This window comes from Chanodichthys erythropterus, chromosome 22 (assembly GCF_024489055.1).
Source record: "Chanodichthys erythropterus isolate Z2021 chromosome 22, ASM2448905v1, whole genome shotgun sequence".
Taxonomy (NCBI): domain Eukaryota; kingdom Metazoa; phylum Chordata; class Actinopteri; order Cypriniformes; family Xenocyprididae; genus Chanodichthys; species Chanodichthys erythropterus.
The window spans coordinates 6,180,138-6,205,800 of NC_090242.1; the positions used below are offsets into that span (position 1 = coordinate 6,180,138).

Genomic DNA, 25,663 nt, shown 5'->3' on the forward strand with positions numbered 1-25,663 from the left:
TTAAAGTAAAAGACCGGCAGTAGCTTATAATGTTACTACAGTAAATGAATGCGTATTAATACAAAGAGTTAACCAGGGGGAAAAAGACGAAGGCACCTCTTTGATTGTCTCGTTAAGATGACGCAGATGTGAGTTCCAAAAAAATAGGTTTTTTGACCCCTACACTCTAAAAAATGCTGGGTTAAAAACAAACCAAGCTGGGTAAAATATGGACAAACCCAGCAGGTTGGGTTAAAAGGCACCTATTATGCCCTCTTTCACAAGATGTAATGTAAGGCCCAATCCCAATTCTATTTTATACCCCTTCCCCTTGCCCCTTGAAACAGAGTGTCAAGGGGTAGGGCTGAAAATATTTCCCTAAGAAATGGGACACCACTACTAGACCGTTACACGTCATCATAAGTCGTCGCTAGCTCCTACGTCATAGATGCGCCGATGTTTATCACACACTTCTAAAGGCCAATTCATACCCCACCGACAACACTCATCTGTTGGAGTTTGTTGGATCGGTGTGATACCCCTGTTGGCGTCTGTTGGAGTCGGTTTTCACCCGACTGAACATGTTTAATCGGTGTTTGTCGGGTCGTGGAATGTCTGCGCGGTGTGAACAGTTTTCCAACAGACGGCAACAAACTCTGACGTAATCTGACCTGGCCACGAACTGTTGCCATGACGATGAGGCAAGTCCCCTGCAAAGACAGCTGTTTGATCGCGCCCGCGCCTCACACAGACACAACAAAGCAGTGGAAACCTGACATCGCAGCTTGTTCATTATAAAAAATAAAATACTGTTAAAAAAATAAAATATACAAAAGGTACAATAGTCCATAGTGTAATCCGTGCCATTGAGCAAGAGCAGCTGCTCCACTTCACCAAAAGAGAGAGGTAACGTTAACCACTATGAGAGCAACGCAGGTTTACCTTCAGTTTCATTTTTAATAATTAGTTTTGGCTTGTTTAGCTACATGGTAGACCACTTATGGGTCTCGTTAATAAAAAGGGTCGCGCTAAAAAAATTGTTTGTTGGTGCGGTGTGAATTGGCCTTTTAAGATGCCATCGATAGCTGTAGTGATCTCTGTTGCTTGGGCGAAAGCTATTTTTTTTGCATTTGTCTTCAGTTCTTCGCATAAGACAAAGGAGACGAACCTGCGTGTTTCCTCAGGAGTCCCTGGTTGATACAGAACATACAATACTGATGAATAAGCATGCAAACTGAATGCACGTTTTGTTTATATCATGTAAGGTACACGTATTTATGGACGTAACCACAACAAAACAATACATTAATGAGGCATGCGGCAAAAAGACAAGTTAGCTGCCACCGGATTTGAATTTATGTTGTCAAATCAACGCGGGTTTCAATAAAATATAAACAATATTGTAAGTAAAAAACATTAGCGAACTGTTTTCATAGCGATTTCATCAAATCTTTTTTCGGAGAACATAACCGTATACATGAACACAAGATTAAAGGCAACATAAAACAAGTGATTATTTATTACTAAAATACTGTTTACCGAAAAAAAAAAAAATACTTACATTTATGGGTCTCTCTGCTCGCTTGGTCAGCCATGTTGGAAATTTATCATACCCCTTCGTCTGAAGTGTGGTTCCGAAAAAATCTTCGTTTGAAGGGCTACCTGGCCCTTCCCCCTACCCCTTCCCCTCCAACCAAATGAGAATTGGGACACCCCTACCCCTTCACGTGAACGCGCGAAACAAAGGGGAAAGGGGAAGTGGTAAGGGGTAGAATTGGGATTGGGCCTTAAGTCTCTGGTCTGGTCAAGTTTCAGCTTAAAATACCCCACAAATTGCCCCTATTTGGGGGTAAGCAAAAACATGCCTTTTACTATATTACTATATTGCTGGCTAAAAAAATAAATCGAAAATTGGTTGAAAAAAATGGCTGGGTGAAAACAACCCAATCCCTGGTTTTGTCCACATTTAACCCAGCAGTTTTTAGAGTGTACACCCTTTATGCCTTCGAAGCTCTCACTCCAGAGGGTAAACCCTTTGAAGGGATTAGGGCATAGGGGTGAGCCCTTCCGAATGGAACGCAGGGATATTTTAGCACTTAGCTAATCACTATTAGCATGTAGCTATTCACTGCTAGCATGTATAGCATGTTGGAAGTCCTGTTTGCTAGCATGAGTCAAAAGAGCCAACACCCATTTCTATACGATTTTCTGATGCAGAGACAGTTGCTAGAGTACTCTGTTTGGTTGCTAGGGAGTGGCTTGGTGGATGCCAATGATGATACTGCAAAAGCTGCTTGCCAGTATATACAGAAACCCCCATGCCTCCATGCTATTCAGATATGAAGATATCCCGTACGCAAACATCCATACGCAAGTCGTCTTATGGCGGAAGCATAACCTATGACATAGGAGTAGGTGAGAGTAGATGCCTCTTGCGGTTCAAACAAATAAGGCTGGGCAACAAACTCAAACTCCTCTACTCTTATATATAAAATCCTCCAACATTTCTATTAAAAATTAATTTGTGACCAGTGTTTTGTTTTGCTCTATCCACTGTGCTTCCACATTCGTCAAATGTCATGCATCGGGTCAGAAGTTACGCTTCAGCCATAAGTCGACTGGCGTAAGGATGTTTGCTTGAAGATGGTTATTCTAGTTTATAAAGTTGTAAATATGGATATTTTTCTTACAAAAACCAATTGCTTCACTTCAGAAGGCCTTTATTAACCCCCTGGAGCCGTATGGGTTACTTTTATGATGGATGGATGCACTTTTTTGGGCTTAAAAATCGTGCCATTCACTAGCATTATAAAGCTTGGAAGAGCCAGGGTATTTTTAAATATATCTCCGATTGTGATGGTCATGTACACCTAGGATGGCTTGAGGGTGAGTAAATCATGGGATAATTTTCATTTTTGGGTGTCCAAGCCCACTTGACTGTCAAGACTCTAGAAGTTAGAAAAGCTCACATTATTTGTTTATGGTAGTTTCTGCATGTCTCAGGTCAGTGGAAAGAACTCTTGGGAAAACTAGTTTGCTGCTGGAAGATGAATCAGTAAGGCCAGCAGGGGGTGCTCATCCTGTGGTCTGTGTGGGTCTTAATGCCCCAATATAGTGATGGGGACACTATACTGAGAAAAGCACCGTCCTTCAGATGAGACATTAAACTGATGTCCTGACTGTCTGTGGTCAATAAAAATCCCATAGCACTTCTCGTAAAGAGTAGGGGTGTAACCCCGGTGTCCTTGCCAAAATTCCCTCCACACGCGCCTATCAATTATGGCCTCTTAATAATCCCTATTCTTTTGAATTGGCTCCATCACTCTCTCTCCTCTCCACCCATAGTCAGTGTGTGGTGAGTATACGTGCACCATTGTACTGTGGCTGCTGTCGAATCATCCAGGTGGATCCTGCACATCGGATATGGTTAAGGAGAGACCCTCTGATATGATTGTAAAGTTCATTCACTCACTCGCTCATTCACTCACTCACTTGCTCCCTCCCTCCCTCACTCACTCACTAAACTTACTCACTAACTCACACTCACTCATTCACTTGCTCACTCAATCACTCATTGATTCACTCAATCGCTCAATCATTCACTGAGTCACTCACTCATTCACTCACTCAATCATTCACTCATTCACTCACTAAATTTACTCAGTCACTCACTCGTTCAGTCCGCTCAATCATTCACTGACTCACTCACTCGCTCATTCACTCACTCACTCACTCACTCACTCACTCACTCACTCACTCACTCACTAAACTTGCTCACTCACTCTCACTCACTCGCTCATTCACTCACTCACTCACTCTCACTCACTCACTCACTCACTCTCACTCACTCACTCACGCATTGATTCACTCACTCGCTCAATCATTCACTGACTCCCTCGCTCACTCACTCACTCATTCACTGGCTCATTCACTCACTCGCTCATTCACTCACTCACTCATTCACTCGCTCACTTATTCACTGACTCACTCGCTCATTAACTCACTCACTTGTTCTTTCACTCAATGAGTGAATCACTCACTCATTCACTCACTCATTCACTAGTTCACTCATTCACTGGCTCATTCACTCACTCGCTCATTCATTCACTCACTTGCTCCCTCACTCACTCATTCACTCGCTCACTCATTCACTCGCTCACTCAATCACTCATTGATTCACTCAATCACTCAATCATTCACTGACTCACTCACTCATTCACTCACTCAATCACTTGCTCTTTCACTTAACAATGAGTGAATCGCTCACTCACTCATTCACTCACTCACTCTTTCACTCATTCTCTCATTCACTCACTCAATCTCTCACTTAATGACTCACTCACTCATTCACTCGTTCACTCACTCACTCATTCACTCAATCTCTCACTTAATCACTCATTCACTCACTCCCTCACTCAATCTCTCATTCACTCACTCACTCACTCACTAACTCACAGATTTGCTCATTCACTCACTCATTCACTCAATCTCTCACTTAATCACTCATTCACTCACTCACTCACTCACTCACTCAATCTCTCACTCACTCACTCATTCACTCACTCTCTAGCTCACTAACTCAATCCTTCACTCGTTCACTCACTCATTCACTCAATCTCTCACTTAATCACTCATTCACTCACTCACTAACTCACTAACTCACTAACTCAATCATTCACTCGTTCACTCACTCACTCACTCATTCACTCACTTCCTCACTCAATCTCTCATTCACTCACTCACTCACTAACTCACTAGCTCACACATTTGCTCATTCACTCACTCACTCACTCACTCACTCACTCACTCACACACTGTATGTATATCATTGAGAGTGCTGACATGCTGGTGCTAGACATTTTCTATTCAATCTGCTTTTGCTTTTAAAGTATAATGACAGATAGAGCAGTCAAAGCTCCACTCCCATAATGAAGTAACAAAGAGCATTAGTGGATAGTTTTCACTCTATGAAATAGATTTATGAGAAGATGACTGATTGGCAGATGCCTTAACCACATATTGACAAGCATAAAAACATCCTTTCATTAATTTTCCAAATCTTCCATCTTGTCTTAAGTGGGGCCGCTGGGATGCATAGAGTCTTGGGCCGTAGGCAGGGAAACAAGCTGGACGGATGGCCAGTCCATCGCATGGCTAGCATGACTATGTCTAGACTTATTTATGAAAACAGACAATGATTATTAGAGAGAATAGAGCATTAAACAAAATGTACACTGAAATGTATATGCAAGTGATTTTATGAAACCAGATCAACCGTCTCAAATAGACAAATGTTTATATCTCTCTTTAGCAGCTAATTTTCACAGGATTTAGTTTATTAGTATGTTGAGATAATTCTGCATATGTGTATAGCAATATGGTATCTTCTTATAGATTTCTATGATCTATGGATGACAACGTGATCTCATGAGTATCCAATGTATTTTATGTAAAGTGTAGTTGTGCCACATGAAAATTTTCTTATGTCTGCAGTGGATAATAAAACATACAATACTGAATTCATGGGATTAATCGATTGATACTATTGAATTTAGGATCGAGTTTTTGTTTTCAGTCACATTTAACAGAGTTCACCCATTTACTTAATTTGAAATTATAACTCTTTATTCTGTTCAGTGTGACTTCTGGCATTAAACATGAATACACTTTAAAACCTTAAAAGGAATATTTTTTTTTTGTAATTGTTTAACCAGTACTTAACAAGTAATATTAATTTTATTTGCCATAGGACAAACTACATTTTCTCAGTATGCTGTAGCTAAAAAAAAGTAGCGATTGTAATTGTCAAATCTCACAATCTTTACAAAAGTCAACATTGTTCACCTCTAGAAGCGTTGCGACAAAGGTTTTGTTGTAATACATGTTGTATTTCAATGTGATTTATGAATATGTATATGCACTGTACATATTGTACATCTATCCAAATGTACAAAAAAGTATGTTTTTGTACCTGTGAATGTTACATACTAATACCTAAGGCAGCAGTAATATGGACTACATTTATGATACTTTTATGGTGATTTTGGGTCCATTTTGAAATATTAATACTCTAGTCCCCTTTCATGATTGCTCCAGGTCTTTATGAGAATCCAACTGTGATTGTATGTGGGGAAAAATTGGACTAGTTTTAATTCCTTTTGGGAAGGTTTTGAGTTAATTTTGGGCTGAACATTTTTCTGGGACCAGGCATCCCTGCTCTGGAGTGCCAGCCATAATACATTATCCAAAATAATCATGTAGAGGTCATTTTGGGGGCATCTTGCTTTAAAAATGTCAGGTTCACTATGGTCACAGTTGAAATATGAATTTTCATTCTTAAATGCACTGAGGAACAGAGAGAAATCGTGAGCTTTAAGACACGTCTCTGCTCACTTCCACTTATGGGGCTCGTGTCATATTTGATTCAGGAGAAGAAGTGAACAAGCCAGTGACAAGGGATGGCGAAAGTCAAGTTCTCGTCTGCTGAGAACATTTATTTCACTCTTTTCCACTCATCATCAAATTTCTTTCTCTGGTTCCTGAATGCAAAACATTCACTCTCCATATGGCAAATATACACCTGCCACATCTATTATATTATGCTTGATGTAAACAGAACAGCTTATGACACCAAGCATTTCTAAACTTTGAATGATTAAAGGATGTTCTGAGTTCAAAATAAGTTCAATGTTAAATAAACACAATGCACAAGGTAAGTCTATATCCTGGTTAGGTCCACTTTCAAAATGTATAAAGGACCTATAATGCCCCTTTTACAAGATGTAAAATAAGTCTCTTGTGTCCCCAGAATGTGTCTGTGAAGAAGACATTTATTATAGCTTGTCAAATCTGCCTTTTGGGTGTGAGCAAAAATATGCCATTTTTGTGTGTGTCCCTTTAAATGCAAATGAGCTGCTGCTCCTGGCACACTTTCCAGAAGAGGGAGGAGCTTTAACAGCTGGCTGTGATTTGTGATTGATTTTGTCTTTTGTGGACAGACCAAGCAAATTCGTTAGACTCTTATCACATTTTGTCTGGTTAGGACACTGTGTAAGCATTCTCTTGAACTCTATGCGACAAGACATATGTGATATCTACCTTAAGCCACCAAGATGAATATAATAGCAGAAAAATCATGATGTGTCTACGCATTTTCGAGACAGCTGCCATTTTGCTGAAAGATGGAGACTGACTCATCTCGTCTATGATGTTACAAGTGACAAATGACCTGCTCTGTCTGTCACTAATATGCAAGAAAAACGATAAATAATCATATTGCGATAAGGACAAAAATATTGCACTTTATGAATAAAAAAATAAAACACAGTACAGTTTCACGGCTGGTAAGAAATATTAATGGCTAGTTTTCTCAATTCATTCGACAAAGTACATTTAGAACCTGGGTCATTATGTAATCAGGTCACAAAAACATAACTGTATTGTGTTGTGCGCTTTTCATTCAGACAGAAATGAAACTGCAAACCTGCAAAACAGGATGCAGAACTGTAATTTGAATTGAGGGAAAAAAAGAATTAAAATAAAATTAAAATATTTTCTTTATTAAAAATGAAAGATATTCATGGAAAGGCTGTAATAAAGCATTTCATTTAGTATACATATATATATATATATATATATATATATATATATATATAGATATATATATATATATATATATATATATCCATGCTTTTATTGCATGAAATTTGTGCCATTACTTTCTATTTAAAGATAGAAACATCTCAGGTTACATATGTAACCCGGTTCCCTGAGAGGGGAATGAGACACAGCAATTTGATTGGCTGAACATATGGAGTCCATAAATAAACACCAGAAATGTGCATCGACAGATTAAATTTATCTGAAGAAGATAGACAGGCGTAGCCAGGATGTGCAACATGACGCAGCATCTCGTTCCTCTCTCAGGGAACCATGGTTACATTCGCAACCTGAGATATTCCCTTTTGAGTGGACTCGACACTCTGTCATGGTGTTTGCACTAGTGTTCTCAAAAGTACCGACTTCGGTACCAAGTCAGTACTCAAAAAAAAAAAAAAAATTGTGACTTATACCAGCATTTCCCCCTTGCATTTTGAGCTCTATTGAGTGGATTCTTAAACACCTCTGATTGGCCGTTGTGTTCACGCGCTCTACAGATATGTCTGTGTCTGGCTACAGTGATCAACACTTCAAAAACAAGTTGTAAATGGACATCAATGATGCTCTTCAACGAGCGCTTAAACAGATACACACGGGAGCCACTGATAGACGCCTGCTTTTAAACGCTGTCCAGGAATCTTCCGGACTCCCTTCTCAAGTTTGGCTCCAGTATATTGCAGAAATGCTCAAGGTACTAATTGCCTATATGCCTAACAATAAACATTCAGTTAACGTGTCCGCCATAGCATTTTTAGCCAACTAAAAAAATGTCAGGGGCTCTTCTGAAAACGGCCAGCTGGTGGCGTTTGAGAGCGCTTTGGATGCACAGCAATTTTTCAGCTGAGACGCTTTGGTTGCTATGATGATACGGAATATGCCAGACAGTAATTTGTAACTATTATCTAATTTTGAAGAATATTATTGAATATAAAATGCAATAATCAGCAATATTAAAGAGGTACTTCACCCCTGGAAAGATGAATGTGTATTTAAAATTGGTAATTTATGTAGTAGAAATGTGAAATTATTTTTGAATTTGGAGCTTTCTAGACTGAAAAAAAGGCAGAAAATCTATTTTTGACTAATGTGGATGAAAGACAACAACTCCCAGAATGCACTTGTTTTGCTGCCCTTGCGAGGCCACGCCCAAACCTCGCCTATCGGTTACAGGCGGCATTACCAGGAAAATTCAAACAACTAGGCTTGCTTTGTTACATATTAATTCTATAAATCGTGAGTTAGTTCATACATTTACAGCGAAATTGTGCTAAATTGCTTTGTACCTGGATGTACACCCAAAACCAGGAAAGGACAAGTAAGTTTCCATCATTTTCCAAGATTTGGAGCGATGTAAACAGTGGCTGCGGGCCATCAAACACCCGAAGTTTGGAGATGACACTGTTATAGAAAACCTAAAAAAAACCTCAGAATATGTAGTCTCCATTTCAAGCACGAGGACTATGAACCAAATATCCTTGCAAAGAAGAGAACCATTCTGAAGGACACTGCGATACCGTCGATATTCACTTTCCCAGAGGACGAACAGCCTGGGCATCTGGCACTAAGCACATTCGCTTAGAGGTAAGACTCGCTGATACTAGACTGATAACACAGTAGCCTATATGTAGTGTTGTAGGTAGCAGCAAAACTGCAAACTTAGCAAAGTTAGATAGACAATTACATATAAGTTGCATATAAGTTATCAAAGTAAAGCCACTGTTCTGTAAAACTGAGTTAGTCTATTTATGCTAACGTTACCACAAAAGCCTGTTGCTGTATTGGTTGAGATGACTGCAGAGACCTATACATTTGTGAGATGAACGACTGATGTAGTGCAGACAAAATAAAGTTAATTACTGTAAGCTTAAAAATATAATTGATACCCACTTTTGATAAAATCCATATGTCCGTGAGTAACTTCAAACGCGCATATGTACGGGTGTGGTGAAAAAATGTGGAACTACCTGCTATTACTGGCTGTAGTTTTAAGCCTCTGGCCAAAAAAGCCTCCGATGACGCAAAATGACATTTTTTGCATCATTGGAGGCTTTTTTACAGAATAAAAATGCATAAATCTCTCATCTCGGGCTGATATGAAGGGGGAAAGCATGGTAATTTGAAAATACTAGTGGTATTCTACTAATACAAAGCTTAATGCTAAATCCTGAAGTAACCCTTTAACTTCTCCATTGCTGTTCAGTCATTGTACAAGTAGGATGGTTGGTCGGTGTAGCATTTGTGCCGCCCCTCATCCACTGTGATTGGATGGCAGGGTAAAAAGTGAGCGACCGACATTGTATTTTACCCAAAGTTGAACAGTTTTCAACTCTCAGCTACAAAAATTTTGCTAGTACCAAGTAACATTTGTTGAAATATGAACATTTTCATGAATCCAAACATGTATGTCATAATGTCTTTATGAAAGATTTACGTTACATTTTGTGAGATGATTTGAGCTTTAAAGAAAAATAAAAAAATGATGCAAATGTACTTTTTAACTTTTTCTCTCTTTATTTGTATATATGGCCTTGAGCAAATTGAGAAGTAATCAGATTACATTACTTCAGTATTGAAATATTTGTATTAGGTTACCATAAAGCAAGTAATTAGTGAAATACATTCATAAAGTAAACCTCCCATCTCTTGTAGTGTTATACACTCACTGACTACTTTATTAAGTACATCTGCTCAACTGCTCGTTAATGCAAATATCTAATCAGCCAATCTCATGGCAGCAACTCAATGCATTTAGGCATGGCCAAGACGATCTGCTGAAGTTCAAACTGTGCATCAGAATGGGGGGAAAAAGCTGATTGATTTAAGTGACTTTGAACGTGGCATGGTTGTTGTGGCAGACGGGCTGGTCTGAGTATTTCAGAAACTGCTGATCTACTGGGATTTTCACACACAACCATCTCTAGGGTTTAGAGAGAATGGTCCAAAACAAAAAGAGAGAGAGAGAGAGAGAAAGAAAATATCCAGTGAGCGGCTGTTCTGTGGGTGAAAATGCCTTGTTGATGCCAGAGGAGAATGGCCAGACTGGTTCTATCTGATAAAAGTCTGTTTAGTATCAACAGGCTGCTGTTGGTGGTGGAATGGTGTGGGGGATATTTTCTTGGTACAGACCATGTCCATCCCTCATGTCCACAGTGTACCCATCTTCCCATGGCTACTTCCAGCAGGATAATGCACCATGTCACAAATGTTACGCCCTGTCTAGGGGAAAGGGTGCAACATGAAAGAGAAATGTAATGAAATTGAACAATGATACATTTACTGACTTTAAATCAACTTAAACTGTTTTCTCGATCATGACGATGAGTTCACCATACTCAAAGTCACCGGATCTCAATCCAATAGAGCAGCTTTGGGATGTGGTGGAATGGGAGATTCACATCATGGATGTGCAGCTGACACATCTGCAGCAACTGTATGATGATATCATGTCAATGAGGACAAAAATCTCTGAGGAATGTTTCCAGCACCTTTTTGAATCTATGCCACAAAGAACTGAGGCAGTTCTGAAAGCAAAAGTGGGTCCAACCCGGTACTAGCAAGGTGTGCCTAATAAAGTGGCCGGTGAGTGTATATATCCTCGAAAGACGATAGCAGTGAACACGCCATACACATGTCAGTGGAGTTAAATTAGGTAATGGAGCATGGGTGTAACATAGTAACATAGCTATTACACTGCCTTCTACATTTCACTGTGAGCGTCCTATAATTAACATGCAGGGTTGTATTTGTTTTTAGCTCTGGAACGTTTCGAATGGCAGCTTCTATGTGTGGCTAAGGAGCATACACCACCCATAAATGTGCTTTATTTACAGTTTTCTCCATTGCTAACACACTGATTCAGTTCCCCATTCATTCAGTTCTCAAAACAAAGACAAATTTCTCAAAATGCCCTCATTTTACACAGGTTTAACCATGTTCTCATTCATAAAACACAAACATGTAATATAATTAAATAAAGCATCACAATGTGAACTCATATATCGGACATTTATACTTGAGTAAACAGTAAGTAGCAAAACTGATGGCACACCAATCAGAATCAAAGGATAATATAAATAGGGGCACAGGTGATTTTGTGCTTTAGAAAATGTGTCCTAATGCTGGAGAGAGAGCTACAGGGTTTTTATATGACTTACACATACAGTATCTGCACTTTTAAAAAAATTCACTATACTATGTACTGTACAGTAAATGTTGTACACCCTTAAACTCGTGATTGTCAAATTTGTTTGTAGCCATGTACTGAATTTTTGCAGAACCGAGAAACAACTGCTTAAGGGAGGTAGAGAAAGTCGTAAACAGTAATGACGTTTGGCCGAAGTTGCAGAGGATGCTGAATTTATTTATGTATGTATGTATTTATTTATTTATTTATTTTTACTTCACTCTAATTGACAGTATACTATATTGTGTTTCATATCAAGTTCATATTCAGTTCTTTGGGTATTTGAACTTTTCTTTTTGTTTTTTATCTATTGTAAGATCACTTTACAGTAGTGCAATGAAAAATATTGTTTTTCCTAAAGCTCATTATTGTATTTTACAGTATCTGCACTCTTTCATTTATGTTGTATACTGTAATATACATTGAGCTGCAAAATTATTCCTGAATTGATCTAATTGATCTCAGTAGTGTTAACGGTTACATTTCATTTTAAGGTGTCAGAATTACAGTGTAATTATACATTTAGGTACTGAGTAATATTAGTTAACTACGTGTACTTAAGGGTTAGGGTTATGATGGTTTGGTTTAGGGTTAATTGCATGTAATTATGCATAATTTATAGTTATTACACAGTAACTGCATGTAACGTGTAACAATGGCATTGTAAAATAGTGTTACTGTGTTAACTGGGCAAGAAAGTAGTCTGTGTATTTGTTATGTTTTGTGTATCATCTGAGGCAAAACGAAATATAATATTTTTGACTAAAATATTCAATTTTGTCTTTTTGAGGTTTGTATGTGTAGTTATTATGAGATTGTATTTATAGTTGTGTGAAAATGATGAATTGTTTCATGAATTGTGTGTTAGCAATCGAGAAAAACTGTATATATCATACGTTATGCAATAACACCTGCTTGTTTGTGTTCTTCATTTCATGTCACTCTTTCTTCCTCATTATACATTTCTTTGAAATGTAGAGTAAACAGTCAGTTACACCTTTAGACGTTCAGTGTTAACGTTCTATAAATTTCTTTGCTTTCAACATAATGCTTAAAACCATTCAACATGAGCATTAGCATTCTCCTCCAAATCCCCATAAAGCACAAACCTCTGCATATTAATACATCTATGCATTTGTGGGTCATATGGAGGATGCTTTGCATACATACTGTAGCTGTACTAAAGCTGACTAAGACACATTAATTCAAAATCCCTTTTTAGACACGGCAGGGCATGATATGATAATTAAACATTAACAACAGCCCTGACTCATGAATAATTTACAGCCAGCAAAGGTCCATCTTAAGACATTATAAAGAGTGGACGTATCAATACTGCAAACATCCAAGCTGTAGTTCATCTTATTTAAATTCTCCACAGCGGTGCAGGTTTGAGAGACCCTCAGGGGAAAAAAAGCAACCAACCTGTGGCCTCACTGCTTATTCCTCGATTCCACCTGTGCCAGAGATTCTTAGAAGAGGAAACAGTTTGTCATCTTTCATTATTAAAAGTTTGATTGAGTGGAGCACCCAGAGCGTACTCTCTGCAGCTCTGGGTTAATGCATAGCGGAGTACGGAAGGAGAGTGGTTTGTTTTTATGCTCGTGCCTTTATTTGTCCAAAAGAGGACAACATTTGGGACAACAGTTCGTAGATGTTTAGAGGTGATTCGTGATAGGTTGTTTATCACTTCCCTGAAATACGACCCATAGGAGCGTTTGCTAAAGTTGCGCCCCTATCAACAACAGGACACTTTCATTTTAATTCATTGTTCCCTTTTATCTGCATCATATTTCGGGTTCCGCATAGCTCAATTGGCAGAGCATTGCAATAACAATATGCAATCATACGATCGTGGGTTCGATCCCAGGGAACGCAGGTGCTCATAAAGTGTTTATGCACTATAAATCACTAAGGGTAGGTTTAGGGGTGGTGTGGGTTTAGTAGTAAATAAAAAAAATGAGTTTTGCTAAATGAAAATAGGACAAATGGTGTAAAAAGTCCACACATTGCATTTAAATGAACACGCATTTTGATTGGTAACGACAGTCATGCGTCATTTCATGATGACAGATGTAACACAACACTGTCATTATTTTTACGCCTGCTAGAGGGCGCATGACTTTAAAACATAAATATAGGTCATAATAAGGTGCTTGAAAAATGACCTAGAGGGTCGTTTTTTTTTTGTTTTTTTTTGAGGACAATCTGGATTTTAGGTAACTAGTCGATTAATGAGGACAAGTTTAGCTAGATTTTTTCTTTTCATCTCTGTAGTTTTGATATTTTATCCAACAACCAACTACAGGTACACTGTAACAAATTATTTTCATGATTTGTTATCACAACATTTTTTCTTTTGTCAAATCAACTTCAATAATTAATTTCATTCAGATAACATAATATTTTGAGTTTCTGTTGATTAAACTAATCACCCTCATTGTATTAACTCAAATTTTTAATTTCAATGAACAATCAAGTAACTTACTTTTTTAAGTTAAACCAACAATTCTTTTTTACAATGTAGTTGATTAATGAGGACTAGTTGAGCTAGATTTTTTATTTTTTTTCATCTCTGTAGGGTTGATATTTTTTTCCATCACCACTACTGCTATACACACATCTTTTAGTCATTGTGTCACGTTGCTCTGTTTTGAGAGTGTGAACTTGCATTTTAAGTGTTGAGTTAACTTCTCAAAACTTGTCTCAATACCCCAGCATTTTTATCTATTGTGCTCCATCTAGCAGAAAAGTTCAGAGAGAGAGAGAGAAATGAGTTTATATAATAAGTTTACTGGATTTTAGATGATTATACTGTGTTTACACTGGACGTGAGCAGCGCAAAATGGTGCATCAAAAGCAAACAGATCCCATTAAAATGCTGTCTACACTGGATGCGGCATGGTGCGAAGAGTAGGTGACAGTTTTATTTCTGGTTACAAGCTACAAGCTACTCATAAAATGTAGATAGTGACATACAAGTTACTACGAAAAAGCTACTTTGAACAACAGAAGAAAGAATCTCATACAGGTTTGGAACAAAAGGGTGAGTAAATTATGACAAAATGTTCATTATTGGATGAAATATCGCTTTAAGGTTAGGTTTAGGGTTAGTACCTAAGTTATTACCCAGTTATTGTAATTACTATAATAAGTACATAGTATGTACATGGGGAACAGGACTGTAAAATAAAGTGCTACAATCATTCCTAATGTTGAACGAATGTGATTCAAATGACAGAGTTGCAACCATGTTACGGTTTCAGGAAACAGTCTTGACTAATTTGCTCTATGTTTTCTGATAGTAAGGGACCACCTTACTGTAGAACTTTGGCCAAAAGGAAAAGAACCAACAATCAAAAAGTTTGAAGCGGTGCTGTAACTCAAAAAAGGCAAAGCTTCTTCATGTGATCACACTTTCATCCCAATATCATTAGCGCCTTCATTTTCAACACGGTCTGTCAGTGCTGTGAACCATTAACAGATATATTTCACACACCCCAAATAGAAGCTTTCCAATAGCTAACCTTGCCTCCTAACTGTGATAGCAAGTGTGGCATGAAGTTTTACCTTTAATTAAAGTTAAACTAAGAACTTCGATACTGATTTCAACAATAAATTCAAGAATGATGTCTCACAAAATGGCTGCAAAGTTCAGGCTAAATGACTTTGAATCAGGCTGGATTGAGTGAATTAAATCATTCGATCATCGTAAAGTCTGTGTGAACTGAGAGGTGTGACTGTCTTTGCATCAGTATGGTGACATACAATTGTTGTCATAGATTAATTGTTCACCACAAGACACGAGATAATTTCATGTGGACTTTAAGAGTGTGATTTGCAATGTTATTGGGAAACCGGACATTATACAGCACAACACACATATATGTAGCAGTGATGTTACAGCGGCAGTTACATTTACCTCAGTCCATAAAGAACAGTGCCATCTGGGTGGAGCCGAATCATTCGGTTCTTCACCGTCACACCATGCAGGAAAGACTTCTTGTCATTCAGAAAGTAGGTATCTGGGAGCCATAACTGATCAGCCACACGGTTGTCCAAAGTGAGATTCAAAGCCATCTCAGCATAGGCCAATCGTTTGTCCCTCCAACTCTGTTGGAAATACATGGTGATGGTGTAGTCCTGCAAAGAGCACAGAAAAAGAGAATTAAGGTGTAATTAAAGTATTTATAATTATAATTATTTTCCTTTTTAAATAAAATATCCTTTAAATGTAGTCAAGATTTCCATCTGCAACATTTCTATTGAATGAGAAGGTAATGCAAACATTATACAATTGATTAAGATGTGTACCAACGTTGCTTTGATGAGATTAGGTCAATTTAAGCAGTGACTTTTGGATGTAGGGCAAATACGATTGGCTAAGGAGGACACTCTTAGATCCACTGATATGACTCATCGCTGCTTCAACACTAACTGAAAAACGGATTGGCATCTTTAATGATACAGCATTCTGCACAGGAACTAGTCTACTGTAATAAGCCTACATTTAATTGTGCTGGATGATTTAAGGAAATGGTCAGCAAATATGTGAAGTGTTTGATTTCCTATCCACCCACACGGCAAGGCCCCATTTGCAAACTGTCATAGAAGCAATACAATATATCATAGGCCAATTTCAAACATTTTATACAGTTGATGACTGATAAACAAATAATAATAAACAAATAAACATAATAATCATATTCAAGTTAAAATCAGTGTCTGAACTTCTGTCATCAAAACATGCAGCAATATGTCATACTGTGTATATTACAAGAAAAATAATGTGTTTATTGTTAATTATACTGATGCTTATTGAATTGGTCAGACTGAGAATTGCTAAACAGATGTAGGCCTACTTCTTATTTCATTAATGTATTAGGAGTCAAATAAATAAATAAATAATGTCAAAGCTCTTTTCAAATTTTGCAAGTCACTTTCAATAAATATGATACAAATTGGTTTCCCATTACTTTTTTTTAAAGCAAAAGGGCCTATTATTATCTCATTTAAAATGAATATACCATTAAAAGTATGTATGTTTTATAAAACTATCACACCCTGGAAATCGTTTGGACCATTTCTACTGTATAGAGGGTATACAAGTAATTAAACCAATTCTATTTTCTGAAATTTTACATAAATTGTGGTTTTCATTGCTTATTTTGATGTGTTTACATACTAAAATGCACATGTAAAGTTTCCTTTTGAAGTGGAACTTTGACGCTGCGTCTTGGCATTGATGCTATGTGGAATGCCATCAGCGTGACCGGTGTCTGAGGCACGTGTAAACAAACACTAATAATCAGTGGCAGTCCATGATGTCAAATGCGGAGCTCCCGTGAGTATAAAAGATCACCTGAGTTACATGCAATCCGGTGTAATATTAGAGTCTTTTGGAATGCGTTCGACTCTAGAGGGAGCTGGCACTTCTTACGTTGCATTTGCGGTAAGAAGCTCTGTTTTTGCTCTATTTTCTCTCGAGGGATATAAATCCAGCATTTGCACAGAAAGCATTTGAGTCTTGAGAGAGTTGGAGGTACTTATGGCAATGCATGAGAGAGCTCCCCTCTCGACTGACTTTTTTTTTCTTGTGGGATGAAAGTCAGGTGTTTTCACCTCACGGTTTGGGCCCCGTGTCTGCTTAAGCAGCGCAGCAGCCGTAAATTGTGGGGTCACAGATGAGTAGAGGCAGATGTTATCAAATAAGTCCACCTTCTCTGCTTACCACCTTGCGGCTCATGGCAAGGCATATGCGGAGGCAAGACAGGCCTGTAGGACTCTGCACACCATGGAACTCACCCATTTTTCACTCAGAAGTGCTGCCAAAGGGTGGTGAGGGCTGAAGGTTATGCAGGGTGAATGGAGTTATGTAGAGCAGTATAGATTCCCTTTACTTCATTTACCTCCCTCCCCAAATACTGTTGGGTTTAGAAGTAGGGATGTATGCTCCCCTTTGGATGGGTGCTTTGGTGGGTGTTCTACTATAGCCCTTGGTGTGATAATGCTAATAATTAGAGGAAGTTTGCCTATGGTCTAGTGCCAAAAGAAAAAGATGAAGCGCTAGCTATAATGGGTCTTAAGTGCCTTGAGAGTGACTCAAGGCAGGGTATGAGCTGCTCTCCCCCAGTTTAATTGGGGTCTTTAAGTAGGGCCTAGGCTCCCCTGTGGCTTCCTTGGGGTTTAGAGCCTGGATGATGAGAGTTATTTGGAAAACTGCATTATGTCCTACACTTGTTTGCCTCCCTTTCCTGAGTAAAGGGTAAGGATGCATTCTCCCCCTTGGATGAGTGGCAATACCAAAGGGAGGTGTTAATTACAAAGATTTTTAGCATGCTCAAGTACTCCTTAGGGTAGAGTAGGGTGAACAAGAGTCCCTCTGCTTTGTGTACCTCCCTTCCCAACTGTTTTTGAGTCTTGAAGAAGGGATATATGCTCCCTTTTGGTGGGGTGCTTCTATTGGGATGGTCAGTGTTACACACTGATTTGAGGAGTGAGGTGGATCGCAGATAGCATCCCTCCTTATCATTGTAGAATTCTATAGTTTAGCTATTAATTATAGTAAGTCCTAGAGAAATATCTCTATGCTTTTACTCAAGTTAGGGTATGAGCTATTCTCTCCTAATCACTCTAGGGTTGTTAAAATGGAGTAGAGGCTCCCCTGCAGTAGGCTGTTCCCTAAGAGCCTTGTCAAATACTGGTTAAATATGCTTAACTTAGCTGAGGCTATGTGGGGGATTTTTTTTCCCTTAGAGCTCTGCTCTTGGGGCCGTATAAGGCTGAGGCCTGTCCTGCAAGGTAGGGAGAAGGTGTAACAGCCAGGACTTTCCTTGCTGTAAAGCACAGAAGCTTGGGGATCTTTCCTAGTATCTGGGAGTATTGGCTTATAGCGCCACTATATGAGTCATGAGATGCGCCCATGGGATTAACATTCTTCTGACTCCAGCTGGGTAACCCGTAGTCAATTTATGCCATGCCCAATATGTTATATTCACAGCCTATTGAGGCAGACATTCCATCAGCATGGCTTAGTGGATATTGGTTTCCCATAGTGTCAATACCAAGACAAAGAATCGAAGTTTCACTTCGAAAGGAAATGTCTTGGGTTACTACTGTAACCTTGGTTCCCTGAGAAAGGGGACAAGATACTGTGTCTTGTTGCTGCTCCCTCGTTGCTCTCAGGCCTGCCTGCACATCTCCCTCAGACAGAAGAGTTGATCACATGTAACATAGGCGCTCTTTTATACTCATGGGCGCTCCGCATGTGACGTCATGGACTGCCACCTCCTAATGATTATTGCTGCTTGTTTACACGTGCCTCAGACGCCGGTCACGCTGATGGCATTCCCCATACTGTCAATACCAAGACACAGTCTCTTGTTACCCTTTTAAGGGAACTTCTCTCTGTTTACATATAGTATGCAGGACTTCTCCACTCGGTCGGCTTGTCCCTGCAAGCTTGTTTTCATCTGCCTCCACTTTTTAGAGCAATGGCCACATCTCAAAATTCAATCAACAATCAATTCATAGAGCCCCACCCTACAGTTTTTCTTGGTCAGTAATCAATTACTTGTTATATGAATGTGGAAAAAGTAAAGGACAAAAACCTCATACTTGAGTGAATACTTTGAACAAATTAAAATAAAAATCTTCTGCCTGGAAAAAGATGGATATTCTCCAGTGGCCCCAAATGGAGGGACTTCAGTTGGAAGAAAACATAGCATCAGATCACTGTCTCTCTCTCCACCATCTCTCTTGCTTTTTGTCTCTGATATCTATCTTTTTATGACTCTTTTTTTCTAATAGCTCTGTTAAATAAAAGACACTTTCCACAAACAAGGTAGCAAATAGAGCCTGAAAATATACTCAGCAGAAAAAAGAAACATCCTCCCACTTTCAACTGTTTTTTTTTTTTTTTTTTTTCCAGAAAATGTCTTTTTATGTGTAAATATTTGTATGAACAAAAAGATTTAACAACTGAGACATAAACTCAACAAATGTCACCGACATTTGATGAACAGAAATGGAATAATGAGTCTGTGATTATTATTCCTGTGCATCTCATCCTCATTGTCTGCACCAGATTTGTCAGTTATTATTGTGAGATTTTACCCCACTCTTCCACCAAAGCACTTGCAGTTCTTGAGCACATCTAGAGGGACATATGGTTACACATGGTTTGGCACTGTAAGGAAGGTCAGCTGACCTTCTTGTCTCCCTGTAGCACTGTCTTAGGCATCTTACATTACAAACATTGCGTTGCTCTGGCCATATCTGCATGCCTCATGCCTCCCTGCAGCAGGACTATAGCATGTTCACACAGATGATTAGGGTCCCTGGCCACTTTTTATTTTTTTCTGGTGTTTTTCAGAGTCAGGGGAAATGTCTTAAGTTATTGTAACTGTGACCCTACAACAGATTAAAAGCAATATTATTAATTAAATTCAACAAATAGAATTGAGTTAGAATTAATCAAATTAAAAGAACTCTTTATTTTTTATTGCCAACATTGAATACACCCGATGATAACAAGCAGAATCACTGAAGGAAAGAGAAACACACAATAATTAACAGAGGTTTAGATGTTGATGTTGATTTTATTGAAAATATTTGGTCACTGTTATTGTGATCAGTGTTTTGACTATCTGCTTTTTATGTCAGTTTGGGGTTTTCGTAATGGTGTTTGCTAATTTTACACATTTGAAATGGCTGACTTTTAAGGAATTAATTGGATTCATTCTAACTTAATTATTATATGTTGAATTTAATTAATAATATTGCTTGTAATCTGTTGCCACAATTTTATTGAGTAGATAGAGCGTATTACTTTTTACAGTGTAATTGTCTACTGCCTGTAAACTGTTAGTGTCTTACGAACTTTCCCAGCAATCTTATCCTGACGGGATGTTTCTTTTTTTTTCTTTCTCTGAGTTAAGTATTTAAGTTTTTTTTCTCTCTCAATAAATGGTCAGAAAATGTTGACGTTAAAAAATAAAACGTTAGGAGGCCAACATTTTTCACAACATTTTTCTGTACTGTTTAATTTTTTTTCTAGTAAGAAACATTTATTAACCATCCAAATAAAATAATAATAATAATAATAATAATAATATTAAAAATATTAGATGGGAATAGAACCATTCATTTTACAGCAGTGAAACTCACATAAATTAGATTAATAACACAAACTATTTTCTAGTAAATACAATTCTTTTTTTTTTTTTTTAATTAGGAAATATACGAGGTGTTCCTTTTACATTCAGTACATGTCAGAATGATTGCATTATGAGATGAGTGCACATGAATGCCACCACAATATTCTAATGTGGATTTTATTTGAGCTCCAACTCTTCAAATTATGGGCTGTGCAATTTAGTTTGAATGCATTTTATGTACTGTACTGTTGTTTGTACTGTTTGCAGAATAGCAACATGTTTTTGCAGAGATGAGCAATATAGCCAATCACAGACATTTTGGTTGATCTCTCAAATGCAATGGCCAATCATAAATGTTTAAGTTAGAATCCATTCGCCGCTCAAAAAGTCTGAGATTGTGTTCAGTGCTGAGTTCTGCATGCTTGCAAATCCTCTCATTAATAAACAAATGTAGACACAATGCAAATACGAGCCTCATTGTGCAGTGTAGACAGCTTTGTTGACTATAATGGAACTTTCTGAGATCACAATGAACTGAGATGAGTGACAGCTTTTTAGTAATTATAATCTATTAAAAAAAAAATGCTATTCATTTTCATGCTGCTTAGAGGACCGACGACCAATTACACGCTGTGTAACATTTTGGAAGTGACATCCACATATGAATGCACGATTCACTCTCGAAATTGCAATTACTGACATACTAGCATATTGGCTGTTTATTAGTATTTATAAAGTCTTATTCTGCATGATCATATTTCATCCCTTAATCCTACCCAATACCTAAGCATAACAACTACAACAACCTACGAATAAGCAGTAATTAGGAGTTTATTGAGGCAAAAGTCCTGGTTAATAGTGAATATGTGTTCCTTAATCTAAGGTGTTACCAAATATAAGTATCAAAATATTTTTGAAATTCTGTTTTAATTATTTGTAACAGTAATGATGTGTATTTGCCCTATGCCACATGTTCTTGTAGTGTCATAAGCTAATCTGCATTTTCATGACATCATCAGAGAGGGCATCTTTTTCTCTTTATTTTAATGTACTTGCACTAAAAAGGAACTGCCTGAAGTAAAAAAAAAAACAATATATATGGCCAAAATCACTCAAATACACATCACAGCATAATTGCAACTTCTAGGGACTTCCTAGGAACACTTGAATGAAGCATATATTTAACCAGTAGCCAGTTTTCAAATCCCTTTTTGAACGTCTCATCAACCGTTTTCTCAGAGGCAAAACTGGACAGTGAGAAATGGCAGAGCAGTAAAATGAACTAGCTTAATATTCTTCAAAGAACCTCTTTGAAAGAAACGTTTAGTTACTACTTTTTCTGTAAAAAAAAAAAAAAAAAAGAAAAGAAAGAAAGAAAGAGAAAAAAAAAATTAATTGTTTCCTATAAAACAAGGAGCTAATTTATTCTGAGCACAGTGTCTTCTGTTCACACATCTGCTAGACTGGGTTTATTTTAGTGAGGTGAAGACTGCTGCCTGTGATGACTGTAGATGGGCCCTTTCTGATGATGAGGACAAGGCATGCCTCAGGGGTCTATGGGAACTGAAGTCCCCAGAAGTGCCATAAGTTCAGCCATCTAATTTACACAGAGGCACACAAGTCCACTCTCACAGTTGCTAATAATTGCTACATTATGAAAGAAAAGTGCTATGTATGGTGTATAATTTACTTTCCTAACACTAGTGAATTTATCATTACTGGTTGTCTCTTTAAAAAAAATCCCCTTCAGACTTTTCGCTGCTATCTTGCATTTTTCGCATCAGTGGCAGAATGTATAAAGTTTTGGTGGTAAATCCAAAGGGACCAATAAAGCTCCAACCCCAATCAAACACACCAAACCTTACCTGAAAATTACAGGCATGTGTGTTAGATTAGTATTGGAGCTAAATTCTGTAGGACAGTGGCCCTCAAGCCAAAGCTGACCGGTCCTCTGGTTGAAAATGAGACAGTTCAGCAGTGTAAAAACACAAGAAATTTAAATGCCTCAATTTTAAGACACTGTCATAAATAAATAAATAAATATTGTCGCCAGTGACACTAACCAGTACGTGTTCTACACATCTATGGTGTCAATGATTTTTTTGATGATAAATGCCGTGGTCGTTTTTCAGTGTACCAAAGTTAAATCGTACCATGGTTCAGACTCAAAAATACAATGTAAAAAGAGATATGCGGGGGGAAGCGGGAACGACTCATGCTCTGCTTAGCACCAAGAAGCAGTTGTTAAGACCAAGCAAGCAGTTTTTTTCTAGTTGTATTCTCAAGTTCCTCAATACGAAATCTAATCTAGGATCATATTTCCTGCTGTCAAACAATTATTATCTAACAGTAACCCGAGGAAAACCGATCCAGGTGCAGCACTTCTTCTCTGGGGTACTTTATGGATTCAGGCCGCAGTCATTGAAGCCGAGGCACTAATAAAACCAAAGTCCCTGACTCTGCATGAAGAAATGATGAATGCAGTAAGTCTGCATGGGGTCTCCACAGTAAGTATGTATAGGGAGTTGTCAGCAGAAATTTAGACGACTGCTCTTTAAGTAAACTGCTTTTTAAGGGCTCCAGGGTGGTGTTTAACTTGAGGTGATGGTCCAGAGCCAAAAGGTCTACTGGTGCTACATAATTGGTCATGACCGCAGTTATACATAATCATGCATACTGATCATTTCCTTACTGAACACCATGAAGACTCAATAGAACAGCCTTTAAACACGGTATGTTTCTAAGGAACCACAGCTAAATTATTCCTAATAGGCAAACTTAGGATGTCAAACATGCTAATTATTATTTTACAGTATATATTAGAAATATACTGTATAAAAACAGGATAATGCAAGAAACAAAGCAACATGTTTTTGGTTTTTCCAAACAACATACTGACTCAATACTCTTGTAGGCCACAATATTGCTTTCAATTATCTTCATTTGAATGCTTTTCCTAATATCAATTTCCTAAGAAATGAAGACAATTCAAAGCATTATTTTGACTGAAGAGTAAACCACAGAGTAAAGACATTATATTAGTGTACTGTATATATAACAACAATCAGCAACATTAAAGGATTAGTTCACTTCAGAATTCAAATTTCCTGATAATTTACTCACCCCCGTGTCATCCAAGATATGTCTTTCTTTCTTCAGTCGAAAAGAAATTAAGGTTTTTGAGGAAAACATTCCAGGATTTTTCTCGATATAGTGGACTTCACTGGGCTTCAACGGGTTGAAGGTCCAAATGTCAGTTTCAGTGCAGCTTCAAAGATCTCTACACAATCTCAGATGAGGAATAAGGGTCTTATCTAGAGAAACCATTGGACATTTTTGAAATAAAATAAAATAAAATAAAAATTGGTATACTATTTAACCACAAATGCTCGTCTTACACTGCACCATGCATTACGCAATCACGTTGGAAAGGTCACGTGTGATGTAGGCGGAAGTACCGCGGTACACTCTAAAAAATGCTGGGTTGTTTCAACCCAAATTTGGGTCAAATATGGACAAACCCAACCGTTGGGTTAAAAAATGCATTTAAAAATTTAACCCATTGGTTGGGTTTGTCCATTTTTGACCCAAACTTGGGTTGAAACAACCCAGCATTTTTAGAGTGTAGGGTGAACTTCAAAATTGTCCATCATTGTTGTTTTAACTTTTTTTTTTGTAAAGGCTGTTTGAATTAATCTTTGCACGTTAGCTTTCTAAACACTTGCTCGGTGCCTACGTCACATGTGACCTTTCCAACGTGATTACGTAATGTGTGGCGCATCGCAGAGCAGTGAAAGATGAGCAATTGTGGTTAAAAAGTATGTATTTTTTTTAAAGAAAATGACCAATAGTTTCATTAGATAAGATTCATTAGATTCATTAGTTTCATTAGATAAGAACTTATTCCTCTTCTGGGATCATGTAGAGCTCTTTGAAGCTGCACTGAAACTGACATTTGGACCTTCAATCCCAGTGAAGTCCACTATATGGAGAAAAATCCTGGGATGTTTTCCTCAAAAACCTTCATTTCTTTGCGACTGAAGAAAGAACGATATGAACATCTTGGATGACACGGGGGTGAGTAAATGATCAGGAAATTTTAATTCTGAAGTGAACTAATCCTTTAAGAATAATAACAAAAGCAATGCCAAATTAGTGTTACTAACCATGTTGACTTCTGAAATGGAGTCAATACTGGCAATATTTATACTCATTCCAACGATGACCGGAGGACCTGCAGAAAAGACAGAGAGAGAGAAAAAAAAGTTCAGTTAATTACAATTATTGTACTTCAACATCATCAGAGGTTTATCTATGATGCCTATTTGTCTAAATGTAAAAGTGAAGACTTTTTCACAAACATACACTTCAGCTTGTGGATATCTATTTAACTTGCTGCTACATGCTTCCAACAAATCTTTGAACATGGCAAACTTTAGTAAATCCACTGATTATTTTATTTTCTACTCATTGGATCAAGCCGGACACTAGTAAACACAAAGAATCTTTGTTTCCAGACAGACCTAATCCTGTGCCTTTACTTTCTGGAAGTTCTGTAAAGCTCACCAATCAGAATACAGCTTGCCAGATCCCAAAAAGAAAAAAAAGAAGAAGAAGAAGAAAAAAAAACCTTTGCAATATGCATCAGATGGTCAGTGAACAGACTGTGGGTGTGCTGTCTGAG

General features: G+C 37.8%; 1 protein-coding gene across 1 annotated transcript in view; it reads right to left on the reverse strand.

Moving 5' to 3' along the window:
- The window catches only part of gabrb4 (gamma-aminobutyric acid type A receptor subunit beta4), a 37,378-nt gene extending 12,170 nt beyond the window's left edge, over positions 1 to 25,208 (reverse strand). Inside the window, exons 1-2 of the mRNA XM_067375451.1 lie at positions 25,146 to 25,208; positions 15,744 to 15,964 (exon numbers count right to left, since the gene is read on the reverse strand). Coding sequence (XP_067231552.1) covers positions 15,744 to 15,964; positions 25,146 to 25,193 — 269 coding nt within the window. The 5' untranslated portion in view covers positions 25,194 to 25,208. The remainder of the gene's footprint in view (positions 1 to 15,743; positions 15,965 to 25,145) is intronic.
- Between the last annotated feature and the right edge of the window lie 455 nt (positions 25,209 to 25,663).